The 16,129-nt window shown below is 50.3% G+C and overlaps 1 protein-coding gene across 4 annotated transcripts in view; it reads left to right on the top strand.

Annotated features, from left to right (window-relative positions):
• Nucleotides 1–16,129, top strand: part of LOC310702544 (phosphofurin acidic cluster sorting protein 2-like) — a 185,265-nt gene that overhangs the window by 157,805 nt on the left and 11,331 nt on the right. For 2 of the 4 annotated variants that reach the window (XM_083494260.1, XM_083494259.1), the window contains exons 9-19: nt 1,550–1,701; nt 7,246–7,339; nt 7,960–8,031; nt 9,339–9,466; nt 10,134–10,266; nt 10,903–11,007; nt 12,172–12,278; nt 13,758–13,912; nt 14,211–14,321; nt 14,957–15,059; nt 15,453–15,524. In XM_083494260.1, the coding sequence (XP_083350386.1) occupies nt 1,550–1,701; nt 7,246–7,339; nt 7,960–8,031; nt 9,339–9,466; nt 10,134–10,266; nt 10,903–11,007; nt 12,172–12,278; nt 13,758–13,912; nt 14,211–14,321; nt 14,957–15,059; nt 15,453–15,524 (1,232 nt within the window). The remainder of the gene's footprint in view (nt 1–1,549; nt 1,702–7,245; nt 7,340–7,959; nt 8,032–9,338; nt 9,467–10,133; nt 10,267–10,902; nt 11,008–12,171; nt 12,279–13,757; nt 13,913–14,210; nt 14,322–14,956; nt 15,060–15,452; nt 15,525–16,129) is intronic. The other 2 variants (XM_083494262.1, XM_083494261.1) reach the window with 1 other exon arrangement.

Here is a 16,129-nt window from a genome sequence, read left to right as displayed (position 1 = left end):
AGCACCCCTTTGTTGGTGTCAGACGGGTGGGGAGCAGGGGCAGAGCTGGTTCTCCGGCACCCGGAGCGGCACACATGCCGTGCACCCAGGGGCGGGGCAATCTGCCCACAGGGGTGGGGCCAATCTGCCCAAGGGGCGGGGCAATCCACCCAGAGGGCCGATTGGTGCGACTACACAATCCTCCTTGGGGGTAGATCTTGATGCAGCGCCGCCATCCTCCCCTACAGCAAGGAAGGAGGAGAGCCGCAGCTTTGCTGCTCACCAGGCTTGGAGTCGTCACGGGTAGGGGGCCCGTGCTGAATGTCACCCCCCTTCAGGATGACACCCGGGGTGCCCCACACACCCCGCACCCCCTTCCTACGCCCCTGGTGGGGAGCGGCTTTCACTCCAAGGGCCACATAAACTTATAAGGAAGCTTTTGGGGGCCGGCAGTGAGTGTGGCCAGACAGAGTCATTGGCAGAATACAGGCGGTGGCTCTAACCTTGGCACAATAGGCCACATATTCCATCCACTCAAAAATCAGAGGTTTTCACATCCACACCCACAAGACCCGCATCTCTTCCTGCCAGACAAGCAAGGAGGCGTCCTCCGAATTCAAAGACACATTCCCAGTTAGGCAAAAACCTCCTGATGAGACTGTGGGGAAGGGCCAGGGTTTATTGGGGGGGGGGGAGGTCCTATGAAGGAAATGTGACCCCAAGCGCCAGATAGAGAGGCCTAGAGCGCTTCATTCATGCCTGAGGCCTAAGGTTCCACACACCCCGATAAAATAGATTGAGGAAAGCGACAGTCACATCCACACCACACATTTGAAGCACTTTTATACCGCTTTAGCAGGCAAGTCTCTCCCCCCCCCCCAAAAAAAAAAATTCCAGCAACTTTTTTTTAAAGGGTGCAGGGAATTGTAGTTCTATGGGGTCAGCACCCTTGACAAACAACAATCCTCAAGATTCCTTGGGGGAATCCCTGACTGTTAAAGTGATATCAGAGTTCTTTAATATTTTAATGTCACTGTTTGCTTTTAAATTTTGTTGCATAGCGCATAACACAGGTTACAAATGCAAAAACAACAGAACCACCATAGCATAACGGGGCACATCAGTTGCACAGAGAAGTGTCACATCCAGACGTAAAGACCAGTTCGAGAATCTGTAGGGACAATTTAATCAAGAATATGTCTTGGAAATAGCTCCAGCTAAGAGGTGTTCCCCCCCCTCCAGCAGTTGGGGGTATTTTGCCTCCCTGCCTAGCTGTGTAACACAAAAAGGGATTCCATGTGCCTTAAAATTTGTCACATGCAGGGTTTTTTTTTAAAAAAAAGAAATAAGAAACTTTCCTATATTTCATGCTACAAATATAATAAATAGAGTATGCTAGAAAATATGTAATTTTCAACCTTTTCTGAATGGATTACAACACTTGGTGACTTAATTTTTGGTCTTGGAAAGACGGGGTTACAAGTGGTGAAATTCATTTTCAAAATGGTCTTGTGGTGAACGTGAGAGTATACCCACCCCCACACCCCACTGTGTGTTTTGGGTTCTGCAGGTTCTGGATTCTGACCCAGTGGATCAGACGCAGGAGGTGGAAGAGGACCTGGGCCTGCTCTACGACAGCCTCGAGGAATGCAACAACAGTGACAGCGGCCCCGAGATAGAGGACAACGAAAGCGTCCACAGCACTCCAAAGCCCACCCTGAGGTAAGAGCCGACAGGAGGTGAGGCAAGAAGCTCAGGCCTCGTAGCAACGGGAGACTTGTAGGGTTGCAAGGCCTTCCCCTGTGCCCTGGAGGCCATATCCTCCTTCCCCAAAGGAGACACAATCCCCCAGGCAGACGCCGTGCAGGAAAAACAAGACTGTTCAGCTGCATGCACACCCTGCATTTAAAACACTTCAGGAATCCTGGGAACTCTTAGGAGTTGCTATGGACTGTAGCTCTGTGCAGGGCATTTATTATCTATTTCTTGATTAAATGCCTAACGCCACCCTTCACCCAGAGATCTCGGGGCAGCTCACAGCGTAAAAAACAGGCCATTTGGGCAGGTTAGAATGTGCTTTAAATACACTTTAAATGTTCGCAGCCTTGGTTTCCTTTCCCACCGTGAAGCCAGGCTCCTTGACGGTGCCCCAGCGGCAGGGTGTGACTTATGAGGCACAGCTCCTGCACTTTTGATTCATTTTCTGAGGGGGAAAGAGGGAGGTTTGGGACTATAAAGTAGCTGGGTGATAGATGCTGATAACTTGAGGCTGACCTTGGATTTGACAGGCTGATAGAGAGCCCTGCGTAAGCCCCACCAGAGACCGGCGTGGATTGATGGAGCAGGATGGCCCCTCCTCCGAGAGGCTGCACTGCCCGAGGGAGGGGAGGGCGTTACGATCACATCCATCCCTGCTTCAGAAGCAGCCCTTTCGCGTGTGCGCTTGGAAGAGCGGCAGGGAGGGAGATGGGGGGGGGAAACAATTGCATCTCAGAGCCTGGTAGAGGAGATAGGTCCGGCCACCTCACTTAGCAGCTGTGTTTAAATGGCTTGTTCTCTGCTGGGCCAGGCTGGAGCAATGTGGAAAGACAGAACATACATATTGGTATTTCATATTCTCTTAGGATCCTGCAGATCCCCTTTCTCATCATAGAGCTGAGGAAAGGGTGCAGAAAAGCACAAGCAAATGATCAGGGCAGGAGCAACTCCCCTGGCAGATAAAGATCAAAACTTCTGGAACTTTGGGGTTCAGGAAAAAAAACCACTCTTGGGAGTGTTTTTAAAGAAGCTGGTAAAATGCGGTCTTGACTATGCTACCACTCAGTGGATTTGTAACTGGCTGACTGACCAAACCCAAAGGGTGCTCATCAATGGTTCCTCTTCATCCTGGAGAAGAGTGACTAGTGGGGTGCCACAGGGTTCTGTCTTGGGCCCGGTCTTATTCAACATCTTTATCAACGACTTGGATGATGGACTCAAGGGCATCCTGATCAAATTTGCAGATGACACCAAACTGGGAGGGGTGGCTAACACCCCAGAGGACAGGATCACACTTCAAAACGACCTTGACAGATTAGAGAACTGGGCCAAAACAAACAAGATGAATTTTAACAGGGAGAAATGTAAAGTATTGCACTTGGGCAAAAAAAATGAGAGGCACAAATACAAGATGGGTGACACCTGGCTTGAGAGCAGTACATGTGAAAAGGATCTAGGAGTCTTGGTTGACCACAAACTTGACATGAGCCAACAGTGTGACGCGGCAGCTAAAAAAGCCAATGCAATTCTGGTCTGCATCAATAGGAGTATAGCATCTAGATCAAGGGAAGTAATAGTGCCACTGTATTCTGCTCTGGTCAGACCTCACCTGGAGTACTGTGTCCAGTTCTGGGCACCACAATTCAAGAAGGACACTGACAAACTGGAACGTGTCCAGAGGAGGGCAACAAAAATGGTCAAAGGCCTGGAAACGATGCCTTATGAGGAACGGCTAAGGGAGCTGGGCATGTTTAGCCTGGAGAAGAGGAGGTTAAGGGGTGATATGATAGCCATGTTCAAATATATACATAGAGGAGGGAGAAAGGTTGTTTTCTGCTGCTCCAGAGAAGCGGACACGGAGCAATGGATCCAAACTACAAGAAAGAAGATTCCACCTAAACATTAGGAAGAACTTCCTGACAGTAAGAGCTGTTCGACAGTGGAATTTGCTGCCAAGGAGTGTGGTGGAGTCTCCTACTTTGGAGGTCTTTAAGCAGAGGCTTGACAACCATATGTCAGGAGTGCTCTGATGGTGTTTCCTTCTTGGCAGGGGGTTGGACTTGATGGCCCTTGTGGTCTCTTCCAACTCCATGATTCTATGAGATGGAGATGATAAAGCAGGACTGGGGAGCCTGTGCCTGGACTCCTGACTCCCAGTTGCCACAGGCAGCATGGCCAGCGGTCAAACATGACAGGAGTAGCAATTTTACTACATCTGGAGAGCCACAGGGTCCCCAACGCTGGGACAGAGGTTTTGAAAAGTGTATATGGGTTTGAAGAACGGGGATGGTAGGTTTCAATCAAGGTAATGGATTTGGCAGTGGATTCAAGACTACTGGCCTCTGTAGTTGCCAAATGTGGTGATGGGCACCAGTTTAGGACAGGGATGGCGAACCCATGGCCTGCCAGATGTTTCAGGAGTCCAGCTCTCAGCACCCTCAATTGTGGGCCCTGCTGATTGGAAGCTGACTGAGTCCAGCAACATCTGGGGGAGCCGTTGGTTCCTCACCACTGACTGGCTTTGATGGTTTTCAAGGGATGGAGATGGGACAAATTCACAAAGGATACGTTAACCCAATGGTTGATCCTGTAGCCTTATTGGAGTTCACCGATTGGGTCTGCGTTGCTCCGTGACAGGAGGAAGGAAGTCAAAATGACACCGAGTTGGTTCAAAGAAAGAGTTTATTCTGCTCTCCGGATAGCAGAAGGCACTTGCGTGGTGAGTCCACAGCAAGTCCAAAGAAATGCAGTTTCATGCAGTATTTATATCCTCCAGGCACCCTCTCCCTCCTTCCAACCACGTCAGCCTATGTATGCAGGTTGACATCACATATGTTCCTGCTCTGGTACTCTCAACCATAAAAGCGATTTCCTTCCTGCACTCCTGACCATAAAAGGATATTCCTGTTCCTATTCCTATCTTGGAGCAAGAGGTCACTACTTGCGAGAACATGCTCTGGCGTTAGTCCCAGACTTGGGTCTCCCCGTCATTTGTGGTCAGAACATAAGATATGTCTGTGTCTGTTCTACTGGTAAAGTCAAGGCCAGTCTTGCCGTCAAACTGATAAGGAGAGAGCTGTGTTCTTGTTTTGCATTTGCTCAACGGCTAAAGTTTATGCATTTTAGCTAAGGAGAAATGGGGATTTTGGTGCAGTTTAAAAATGCCTGTACAGTCAGTTTTGGGTTTGGGAAACCCATTCCTTCAATCCTAATTGCAAATTGGTGCCTCGAATTATGTAGTCAGTTGCAGGGTTGGGGGGGGGGCGCTTGTAAAGCTTCTAGGAAGTGTCTGGTTGGCCTTATTGCAGATATTAATGTTGCACAGCTTGAAGCAGCTGGATGCATAAAAACTGACTCCTTTTGGAACTGAAGCATTGCCCAGACCCATTAGATATTATTCAAAAACGACTTCCGGCGTGGTGCACTTGAGGAGCAGGTCGGGGAAAGTGCTCTGCTTCAGTCGAGCACACCCATTGTGGAAAAACGAGAGGGGGGGCACGAAGGCGACGCTAACCCCCCGAAAAAAACTGGAGAGGAGGTCTCCAGCCAAAAGCACTGAGCGGCGCAAAAAGGGGTTTCCTCTTACTTCATACCACCGAAAAAGATATAAAAGCAGTGAGGAAGGAAACAGGGGTCTGTATCTCCTCACAGACTGCATTCCAGACTGCATCCTTCCTTAGGATACGCAGCTCCTGGAGAGTCTTTTACATCCCTACAGAGTCTGGGAACAAAGACTTCAGCCAACACCCTTCCAAAATGGCGAATTTGCAATTCAATACCTCTCATGTGATGTAAGGTTAAAACTCCAGCCTGAGAACAATAACAGTTAATTATCAGCTCATCAAGGCAGCTCAGAGAGCCTTTTTTGCTCTGAATTTAGCTTCAGAGGAATCTTCCAGTTAAACCCTTCCACCAGTGCATTTCATTGTGAATTAAACCAATTATACTTAACTGGTTTCTCTGTGAAACAGGATGCGGGATTAGGTGGAGTGTTTGACCTCTGAAATATTGCTAGCCCTGCTGATCTCCAGCCATCAGACCCAGCAGGAAAAGGTCCTGCTCATTGCAAAGGATGAGAATGTGGCTTTATGCAACCTCCCAAAATGCAGAAACTCCATAGTGAGGGAGTGGCTGCTAGGAGTGGCCTCTTGATGCATGGCCAGTGAAAGGTCAGAGGTGCACATCAGGCACAGAGGTCACCTTGAGACATATGATGGTTGTCCTTGCAAAGGTTACAAGCCTACTTGGTTGCTACATGTGCTTGCTAAATGCTTTGCAGCTCACTGGTGACCAGAGAAGAGCAAGGGAAACCACTCTCTTCCTGTTTAACAAAAGCTTTTTGGCTGCTCACCTGGAGGCAACTGTGACTCTTCCAACATCTTCACCTACATTTGAGGTTCCCAGTCATTACGTTTGTCTGTACTGTCTAGAGCTGCAGCTCTGATGCACCAGGAACAGTCTGACAGGGTAGGGGGAGCTGTTCAAGCTGTGTCAGGTGTCTGAAGTCAGACACAGCCTAAGTCATTCCCATCCCCTCTGCTGACACCCCAGCAGAGGTCTGTACAGCACTCAGGCAGGCCCTTGGTGTAGATCTTGCAGTGTGACTATAAAATCCAGGCCAGAGCTTGAACCACTTGCCTTTGCCTCTCTCTCTGGGGCTTCTTAGCAACCTCATCATATTGCAATGTCTGCAGTATCTTGCTCAGCAAAGTGCTGTGGCTCATTGGCAGGACACGTGCTTTGAATGCAGAAGGTCCCAGGTTCATTCCCTGGTATCTCCAGGTGTAGGCTGGGAGAGACTCCTGCCTGAAACCCTGGAGAACCTCTGCAAGTCAACGCAGACCAGGGTTAGCAGACCTTTTGCAACCCGAGGGAGGCGTTGCCTTCTGGGCAACTTTTCCAGAGCCACATGCCAAATATAACTTTTGTGCAAATTCTAGCATGGCAAAAACCACTCGAGAGCACAAAGCAAGGATGGTGAAGGGAAAGGTGGTGGTGTTACAGAGGGTGTGTGGTCTGGGCCAGATGAAGAAGCCTGGGGAGCTGCATCTGGTCCTGGCCCTGAAGTTCCCCACCCCTGGGTATAGCCAGTAGATGGACCGGTGGCCTGAACTGGCCTATAGCAGCTTCCCAGTTTAGTGGAACGGGGAGGACGTGACTTTTTCTGCCTGGAAACAGGGGTGCTTTGCTCTTGCGGTGTCCTTTCTCTGTCTCGAAGGTGAAGACTTGCTTTCACGCTGCTCAACGGGCCCCACCACCTCCCTCCACCCACCCCCCGCAACTGTCTTTGTGTGTCCATGTCAGGCCAGGCCAGGGCTCTGGTGACGGGTTTTTTTTGCTTGTGGTGCTTCCTGGGGGCAGAGGCTGGGGAGGGGTTTGAGCCCAGAGGGCGGGGTGGGTGATGGTGACTTCACTTCTCCCTCATTTCTCTTTCTCTCTGTCTGTCTGTCTGTCTGTCTCTCTGTCTGTCTGTCCGTCTGTCTGTCTGTCCATCTGTTTCTCCTGCAGGCGCTTCTTTGAGGGCGTCTCTCACTCTGGTTCCCAGACTGAGATCAGCAGTCTGCACGGCCAAAAGGGGCAGGAGCGAGAGTCGGGCAGCCCTGTGAGTTACTCCTCCTCCTCCTCCTCACCTTCCTCCTCCTCTTTCCCCCTGCTAGCAGCCTGCCTGTCTGGGCCTGCCCCCTGCAGAACAGCAGTGGGGAACCTGTGGCCCACCTGATATTTACCGGACTCCAGCTCCCATCAGCCCCAGCTTGCACGGGTAATGGGAGTTGTAGTCCAACAACATCTGGAAAGCCTCAGGCTCCCCCGCCACCGTTCCAGAACCGGCCTGCTGTCGAGAGCAATCCCTGTTACATTTCTTCCTCCTTTCCCCCACCCCACCCCCTGTCTTTTCCTGGATAAGCTGCTTCTTTTCACAGTATAGGAGAGGTGGGTTAACTGGACTTACTGGCTCAGCCGCTGGGGTCACCCGGTCCCTGCAGTGCTGGGGATCGGGCTTCCCTGCCCCCTGACCTCCACCGCCATGTTGCTTCTCTCCTGGGGCGCCTAAACCAAGCAAAGTGTGTTTTGGAAGGGTTTTGTTTTCCCTGTGCTCAGCACTGACCTGCTTCCGCTCTCTTCTTGGAGATGCTTGAATCGGAGGTCCTATCTACTAACTTATTCAAACTTTTATTCTCACTCCTCTCCCCACTGCCTCCTCGCCTGTCCCCGTTCGCCCAGGGAGAAGCAGAGAAGCGGAAAGTGGGTGTCCCTCGCGCCCAAGACGAGGGTGTTATGGAAACAGCGGCTATGGTGAGTCCAGCGTGATGAGTGATTATCAGCCTTCTCCGGGCAAGGCTTTGCTCGTTTTGTTATGCTATTTTGAAGGGTATTGGCAAGAAAAACCGACATTCTGTCGCCTATCCCAGTATTCCTTCAGCAATTAGACCTGTCCTGCACTCTGAGGAACTCCCAGTTCCAGTTTTTAAGGGGTTTGTCTCTTCTGAAGATGAAGGAAGTGAACCTGGTGAGGAACACAACTGGATCATCTGTGTGGATCTCAAAATGGTCAGCTTCCTGCTTGGACAACAGAAAAGCTTTACCTGAATAACAACAGCTTGTAGATACCACTGGGAAACAAAAATAGCAGTCACTTGTGTGATCCTTGGGTTCTCGCCAAACCATGGGAACCCCAAAAGGCGTACTCTTCCGTTTTCCTTTTGTCCAGTCTCTAAGCATTTCCTCACAATTGTGACAAACAATATGCGGAGCCCATTTCTTGTCTTGGTCGCCCAGGGGAATTTCAAAATAGCTTTTATAGGCACGCCTCACAAACACTGTTATATTGCGTCTTTGACAAGGAAGTGTGTAGCAGGTGCTTCAGGTTAAGAACAGTTTCAGGTTAAGAACGGACCTCTGGAACGAATTAAGTTCTTAAGCTGAGGTACCACTGTATCAGCAAAAGTTGGAAATTGAAAGTTAACTATAGCATGTACACGAAAATCAGTTTCAGATTTGAAATCAGCATTGAAAGAACATATAAGAACAGCTGAAAAATCTCATGCAACCGAAAATGAAAAAAAAAAAATGTTCCCCAGTGTAATTTAATGAAGAATGTAGTGCAATAATTTTTATGAAGGATTATTTATTACAACAGCAGTCATAAAGATGAAACGTGAAACACATAGAAAACGTGAGGTATACACAAATTCTCACAAGGACGCTTGAAACGTAAAGCAACATAAAAGCAATACAAAATAATCGTTAAAATGAACAGCTGATCACAAAAGCTTGTATAGCTTCACAGGCATAAGAGAGTCTTCAAGTTGCTCTTGGAAGTCAGGAGCAAGGATGCTTGCCGTATCTCTGCCGGCAGAGTGGCAGGGACGCCAAATATCCAGTTTCTAGCTGAAGCTGATCTGCGACTTGGGGGGCAGAGAGTGGGAACAGAGTTCTTTTCCAGGGCTGGCTCTGCACATTTTGCCCAGGGGTACCAGCCCAAGGGAAGAGAAGCTGGCTTGCTCCTGTCAGTCAGGCAGGGGAAGCAGCTGGCCTGGTAAACTAGCTGTTTGATGTTACCAAAGAGTGAAAGAAGAAAGACTTTCTGTGCATCCCCTCAGGAGCTGGAGGCTGATGAATCCTGCCCAGGAGGACCTGGCGAGACAGTCCTGAAGGAGAGCAGTGTGGACAGGCTGACCCAGCTGAGCAGCAGCAGCAAGCCAGAGTTCCCAGCCACTGTTTCTCCCAGGTAAAGAAAGCCTCTCTCTTGTGGCTGGTGGCGGAACAGCGGCTGCAGGCCTGTCGCTGTTTTGCGGGTGGGATTCTGTCGCATGCTGGCAAATCCAGGCGGCGCGACTGAAGTGCTCAGGCGACCGCAAACCGCCTGTGGTCGCAGTGCTCTGAATGGGGATGGAAGAGGAGCAGGGCCTGGTGGAGGGGACACTACAAGAGTAGCAACTTGATAATGGCACAGTCTGGATACTCGGGAAAAAGCGAATGAACAAAGCACAGCAATCCTGAGTTAAAACACCTTGTGTGGAAGCAGCTGGAAAGAGCTAAAATGCAATGAATTGTAACTTAGTTGATTTGACAGGCACCCACCCACCAAGAATGTCTCCCCTGGAGACCCTTCCAGTCCTAGGTTTGGCACGTAGATACTGAAAGCAGGGAGAGGTGATCTTTGGAGGCATGGTGGCTCTTCCCTGCTCTCTGAATCCATGTGAAAGCCACACACACCCCGGAAATGTCTGGGACCCAGTGGGGTCTCTCTGAGCCTGGGCTTCTCACTTCCGCCGCTGACTTTCCCGCTGCAGCTAGTGGCAGCTGCTCAGTCGCCCGGCAGGCTTCTCTTTTTGCCACCCGCCCGGTCCAGCTTCCTCTGTATCACTTCGACAAACCACACTTTTGCCTTTCAGCAAAGTTGAGAACAAGCAGTTGTGGCGGCCGCGCAGCATGTCCGTCAAGGACAGGCAGAACTCCAAGGGCCAGGGCGATCGGACCAGCAGCCTGGACAGCGAGAGCTCCCCAGACTCACGGCAGGGCACCCAGGTCAGGCAGTGGGTGGGGGGAGGGGCTTGTAGGGGGAGGAAGGGTTCTCCCCCCCCCCCCGGGAGGGAGGTGAGTGAATCGCTTGGAAGCGGTGGGTTGATGGGTTTTCTTTCCTTCCTTCCTTTTTCTTTCCTCCCTTTCTTTCTGTTGTCCCTTTCATTTCTTCTTCCGTTTTTCTCCTTATGTATCTTTTGTAACTGCAATTTTACTGTATTGTGGGAAAATGTCGATTAAATAATAATAATAATAATAATAATAATAATAATAATAATAATATTAATAATAATGGGTAATAATAATGGGGTGGGTTGGTGGAGCTCTGAGATGAAAAGAATTGGCAGCTCCTGGCATCAGAAATGGGCCAAGCAGTGAAGGTTGGTCCATTAGGGGGAAAGGGAAACGATCCCATCGTCCTTAACAACCAGTTAGGAAGTGATTCTGTTTATCATTGGCTGTGGCGCCACCTGCTGGTAGTCTCCTCGGCTTCGGCCCTACCAGTCCCAATGGACACCAGCCACTGCTGGGGCCACGAGGTCTTACCTGCCTTGGCCATCCTCTAGGTCTTTGCATAGCCAGCCCAAGGGTGGCTGTGGGTTCGTGCCAGTCTGCGAATGCTCCTCTGTTGTGCTATTGCAGGTGCCCCGAAAGTCTGTGTATGATCAGCTCAACCAGATCCTGGTCTCGGATGAGCAGCTGCCCGAGAGCATCATCCTGGTGAACATAGCCGAGTGGCAAGGCCAGGTAAGGGAGCCCTGGGGATGGGCAGGGAAGCCTTGGTACCATCTTCCTGCATCTTGCATGCCTCTAAAGCCAGCCTTTCCCACCTGAATGCCCTTTGGGTGCTTGTTGGACTCCATCTCCCATTAGCCCCAGTCAGCAGGGCCAGTGGTCAGGAATGATGGGAGTCGGAGTCTAGTAATATGCATGCTGGAAGCAGCTCTTTGGGGTTTCAGGCAGGGGATTCTCCCAGCCCTACCTGGAGATACCAGGGATTGAACCTGGGCCTCTTCTAGGCAAAGGCAGGTGTTCTACCCCTGAGCCACAGCCTTTTTCAGTGGGTTTTCAGCTCCCCCATAAAATGTCGCCCTCTATTATTATTATTTGGACATTGAGCCAGAGCTTTGCCAATGCTGCTGGAGGCTCCGGCTCAAGGAAACTCCCCAGCTTGAGAGTAAAGAAGAGGCTTAGTTCAAGCCCAAGTGATCTGGAGCAGAGGCCCTGAGCTCTCTTGAGTGCTTCCAGATGGGTATTTATTGTGGGATGAACACTCCTCATGCATGCAAAAATATATATATTAAAAATGCTGCATCCCTGCAATATAATTGGCATCAAGATGTCAGCTCCCTATCCCTTCTCAAATTTGATTTTCCAAGAAAAACCCACTGTTAAATAATTAAAAAACACAACTGTTGCCAATGACCCATTTGCAATATTTGAACCACCCTCTTACAAAATTAAAAACCCTCAGCTGGAAGCACTGCCAACCAGGAAGCTTCAGTGGCTGCATGTTTGTTTCCAGAGTGGATTTTTAAAGTGTGGGTAAAAGCCTCTCCAGGCTCAGGCAGGTTCATATGAGCACAGATACTCCTTCAAGTAACCTGGGTCTAAAGCCAGAATGGGGAACCTTAGAAATGCTAATGATTCTCAAATCAAGCCAACAAATAAATGAAACCAACCTGTGGCTCCTCTAGATCTTGCTGGACTGAAAAATCCCATCATCCCTGACCATTGGCCATGCCGACTGGGGGCAGTAGCTTGAAATTCAACATTCTAGAGGGCACCATGTTGGCGACTCCTGGATTCGGGGGAGGGCTCTGGTACCTCCCCAGCAAATTATTTTTGCAAAGTGTTTGCCTTTCTTCTTCATCCCATTCCTGCCTCCTATTTCTGGTTTCCTCTCGGCAGTATCTGTGCGACCAGCTGCAAGAGCACAAGCAGCCCATTGTCTCCACCTGCTCCATGGCGGATGTGCAGGCCGCTTTCAACACCATCGTCTCTCGCATCCAGAGATAGTGAGTATTGCCGGCGGGCAGCAACAAACCAGGGTCTGAGTGCCCCATGTTGGCTTTTCAGGTGGACCCCGAAGAAAGGACTTTGGGGGTTCATGTATGCAGGGGTTGCAGCCACCCAAGTTGCTGGGAGGTGTGCGCCTGAACCCTCAGGCTTGCGCACCACACGCATGAACTCAACATGCAGGTCTCTAGGAGGATTGGAATCTTCTGTGTTGAGTTAGTACCTGCGTTCATGAAAAATGCCTGTGTGCCTTTAACCCTTATAAAGAACGTGTCATGCCAGGATGTAGGAAAAAATTGGTTTGCTACACGGAAATAAAACAAGAATACAGTCATACCTCGGGTTACAGATGCTTCAGGTTGCGTTTTTTTGGGTTACGGTCACGCCAAAACCTGGAAGTACCAGAACGGGTTACTTTTGGGTTTCGGCGGTTGCGCATGTGCACAAGCGCTAAATCGCTCTTTGCACATGTGCAGAAGCGCCGATTCGCAACCTGCACGTGCGTGCACACGGTGCTGCGGGTTGCGAAAGTGATTCCCGCACGGATCATGTTCGCAACCCGAGCATCCATGTGTGGGCAGCAACCATTAGACACCCACACCTTGGAATCTGTAAAGAGAGGGTCTGATGACCCCCCCAAAGCCTGGAAAGTAAGTGCAGAAAAACCTGATCTTGAAGAAAACGGAACTCAAAGGCACAGAACAGAGATTTGAGCCTTCTGCAAGTGCTAAGCTCTACTCTTCAGACCCCTGTGCTTGGCAAGGGGACAGCTTCACTCACCGTGGTCCAGCAAACTATAGGATTGATCATTGAGGTCCTTGAGGAGCAAAGAGGGGGTCCCATGGAAGCCGTGAGCTGGCCAGCCATTGAAAATACGGAGTTTATAGTTTGTGGAGAGGGAGTTTCCTGAGTAACATAGTTCAGAAGTCCTTTGAACTATGAGTTTACTGGTTTGAAGTAAAGAGGATGAAGCCTTGCTTTTGGGAAGACTGCATCTTTATCTCTGTGGTTTCTGGATAAGAAATGCACATTGAAAGAGATGTTGGTGTCTGTGTGGAGTCTGGTTCCTGCAATAATATAAGCTTTTCTGGTAAATACAAGGTTTAGTGTGCTGATGTTTCCTGCAGCTATTAGGTCAGGATGTTAGTCATTCATTCCAGGTAGTGAGCAGAGACCGAGACAAGACTGGGCAGGGCACCAGCGTTTCTCTCTCTGCCACCCCTTCTCCCTCCCTCTTTCTCCCTCTTTCTGCCAACCCCCCCCCCTTTCTTCTGCCACCCCTTTCCCTCTTTCTCTCTCCCCCCTCCTTCCCACTCGCATGGAACCGCTCCTGGTTTTGTCCAAAGGGTGGTAGATTCTAGTCTTTCTGATGGCAATGGAGTAGTGAGGCGCCAGGGGGTGGGGTCAGTAGTTTGGCTGTGCTCTTTCCGGGGGGCTGCTTCTTTGTGCATCTCTCAGCCTCTCTCTTCCTCCGGCAGCTGTAACTGTAATTCCCACATGCCTCCCCCAGTGAAAGTGGCCGTCGCAGGGGACCAGAGCTATCTGAGCATCGTCCTGCGCTTCTTTGTGGAGCAGCTAGCCGGCAAGACCCCGGACTGGCTCAACTATCTCCGTTTCCTCGTGGTGCCGTTGGGTAAGAGCTTTGCCATGGCAGGGGGGGGTGGCGGCTGTCCTGGAAGGCCGCTGTGTCTTCCCTGCTAAGATGTCTGCCCTGGTTGACCTGTGGGAACGTCCCTTTGGCCTCTCCAACTGGAAAAAGAAAAAGATGGGCTGGAAAGAGTGGAGGCAAACCAGGCGAAACAGGATTTTGCCCTTTGGCACAGCTTCCTAAGGCGGTGCAAGCTTTGCTCTACTTGCCTTCTCCAGCGTCGTAGGTATTTATTTATTTATTTATTTTGCAAAATGCTTCCTTTCCTCTGTGTCGTTCGCAGGGTCTCACCCTGTGGCCAAGTACCTTGGCTCTGTGGACAACAGGTACAGCACCTTGTTCCTGGATGCAGCCTGGAGAGAGCTGTTTAGCAGAATTGAGCCCCCTAGTTCAGGTAAGTAGTCCAAGCAGGACTTTTTAAAGACAACATCTTTATTGAAAATCCAAAAAGTACATAATTATATGTGAGACGTAGATAAAAGAGAGAGAAAGAGAAATAGAACCCGTGTAGAAGGGGAAAGAAAGGGGGGAGGGGGAAAACCCAAAACTGTATATTTTACAAAGTTGTTTTTGTGCTTCACCAGATCTTAACCTATAACAGTATTTGTAAGAATGGATTCCAAATATCATGGAATTTGTCCATGGCAAGCCTGCGTTTATATGCAAGTTGTTCATAAGTTGCGAGTTTGTAGACTTCTTCAATCCAATCGTAGAAGGGAGCCACATTTTTATTTTTCAGTCTTTTTGCTGTGGTAAGGGCACCGACAGTCCACTCGTATTGTCCTTTTGTAAGGTTCCATGTGCTGGGTATATAATTCAAGAGGATGTTTTGCTCTGTAAATGTCAGGTTGTTCCGTACAGTTCTGTTGATAGTTTCAGTTACCTTCTGCCAAAAATCTTTCAGTATAGGACAAAGTAGGCCTGTCTCCAGCTGGGGAGGAGCAGGGTGGGACCGGGTGGGATGGGGCAGGGGCCTTGTTCCTTGAGGATGTTCTGCCTCGTCTAACTCTTCCACTCGCCTCCTTCCAGACACAGTGGATGTCCCTGGTCGGGTCGTCCAGTTCATCACTGGCGCCAATGTATCCCACCAGTTGCCCATTTCCGAGGCCATGTTGACCTACAAGCAGAAGAGGTAAGAGGCCATCTTCCTTTCATACACACAAACACACACCATGGCCAAATGAAGGAGCTACTTAGACCCACCTTCTACACCACATGGGACCCTACAATGGGCCAGGATTGCTTCCCCTAATTCCCAAGGGATAGTGTATTGGGTTGGGCAGTGGTGCTGAAGCTACATAGAGAGTCCCACTCTTTGTTGTCAGCTTTTCCCTGGCTCCTGGATAGCTCCAGTGTCTCTGAACCTGCTCCTGAAGCCCAGTAGGGTTGAGAGCAGAAGGAACAGGCAGCTCTTCTGTCATGGGGCGGAGAAGAAAACCTTCTCCCAGGCGCCAGGAGAAAGGCAGGCCCGGTCAGTGGTTTTTGGGAATTGCAAGTACTGTTTCTGTGCTTCCTCCCCCCGCAGTTCAGGTGTGTGGGGTACTTCAAGCCCTGCTGTTCTCTGCTTGCCCCTACAGCCATCGGGGACTGGCACACAGTACGTACGGCTGGCTTGCTGCACTCCCCGCGGGAGCTTCTGCAGGGTTAGGGGCTCTGCTTTGGGCCGGGACATGTCCTGGGATGGGTGTCACCACGCCCCAGCCAGGCAGGGAAGCCTGTGAGTTTTGGGCACAGGGGAATCTCATATCCTTCAAACTGGGGGTGGTGGTGGGGTGTCCTTCAAACTCATTTCAGAGTCTTGGAGCATTGCCTTCAAGTGGAAGCAAAATGGGCATTGGCTTCTGAGCACTGCATCTCCACCTCCAACTCGCCACATACAGTAGTTTTACTTGCCACTAAGTTAGACCTTGGATGCGGGTGGCGCTGTGGGTTAAACCACAGAGCCTAGGACTTGCCGATCAGAAGGTTGGTGGTTCGAATCCCCGTGATGGGATGAGCTCCTGCTGCTGTCCCTGCTCCTGCCAACCTAGCAGTTTGAAAGCACCTCAAAGTGCAAGTAGATAAATAGGTACCGCTCCGGTGGGAAGGTAAATGGCGTTTCCGTGCGCTGCTCTGGTTCGCCACAAGTGGCTTAGTCATGCTGGCCACATGACCTGGAAGCTGTACGCTGGCTCCCTCGGCCAGTAAAGCGAGATGAGCGCC

Source organism: Podarcis liolepis (assembly GCF_965112155.1).
Source record: "Podarcis liolepis genome assembly, chromosome: 3".
Classification (NCBI taxonomy): Eukaryota; Metazoa; Chordata; class Lepidosauria; order Squamata; family Lacertidae; genus Podarcis; species Podarcis liolepis.
This window is presented reverse-complemented; position numbering and strand designations above follow the sequence as displayed.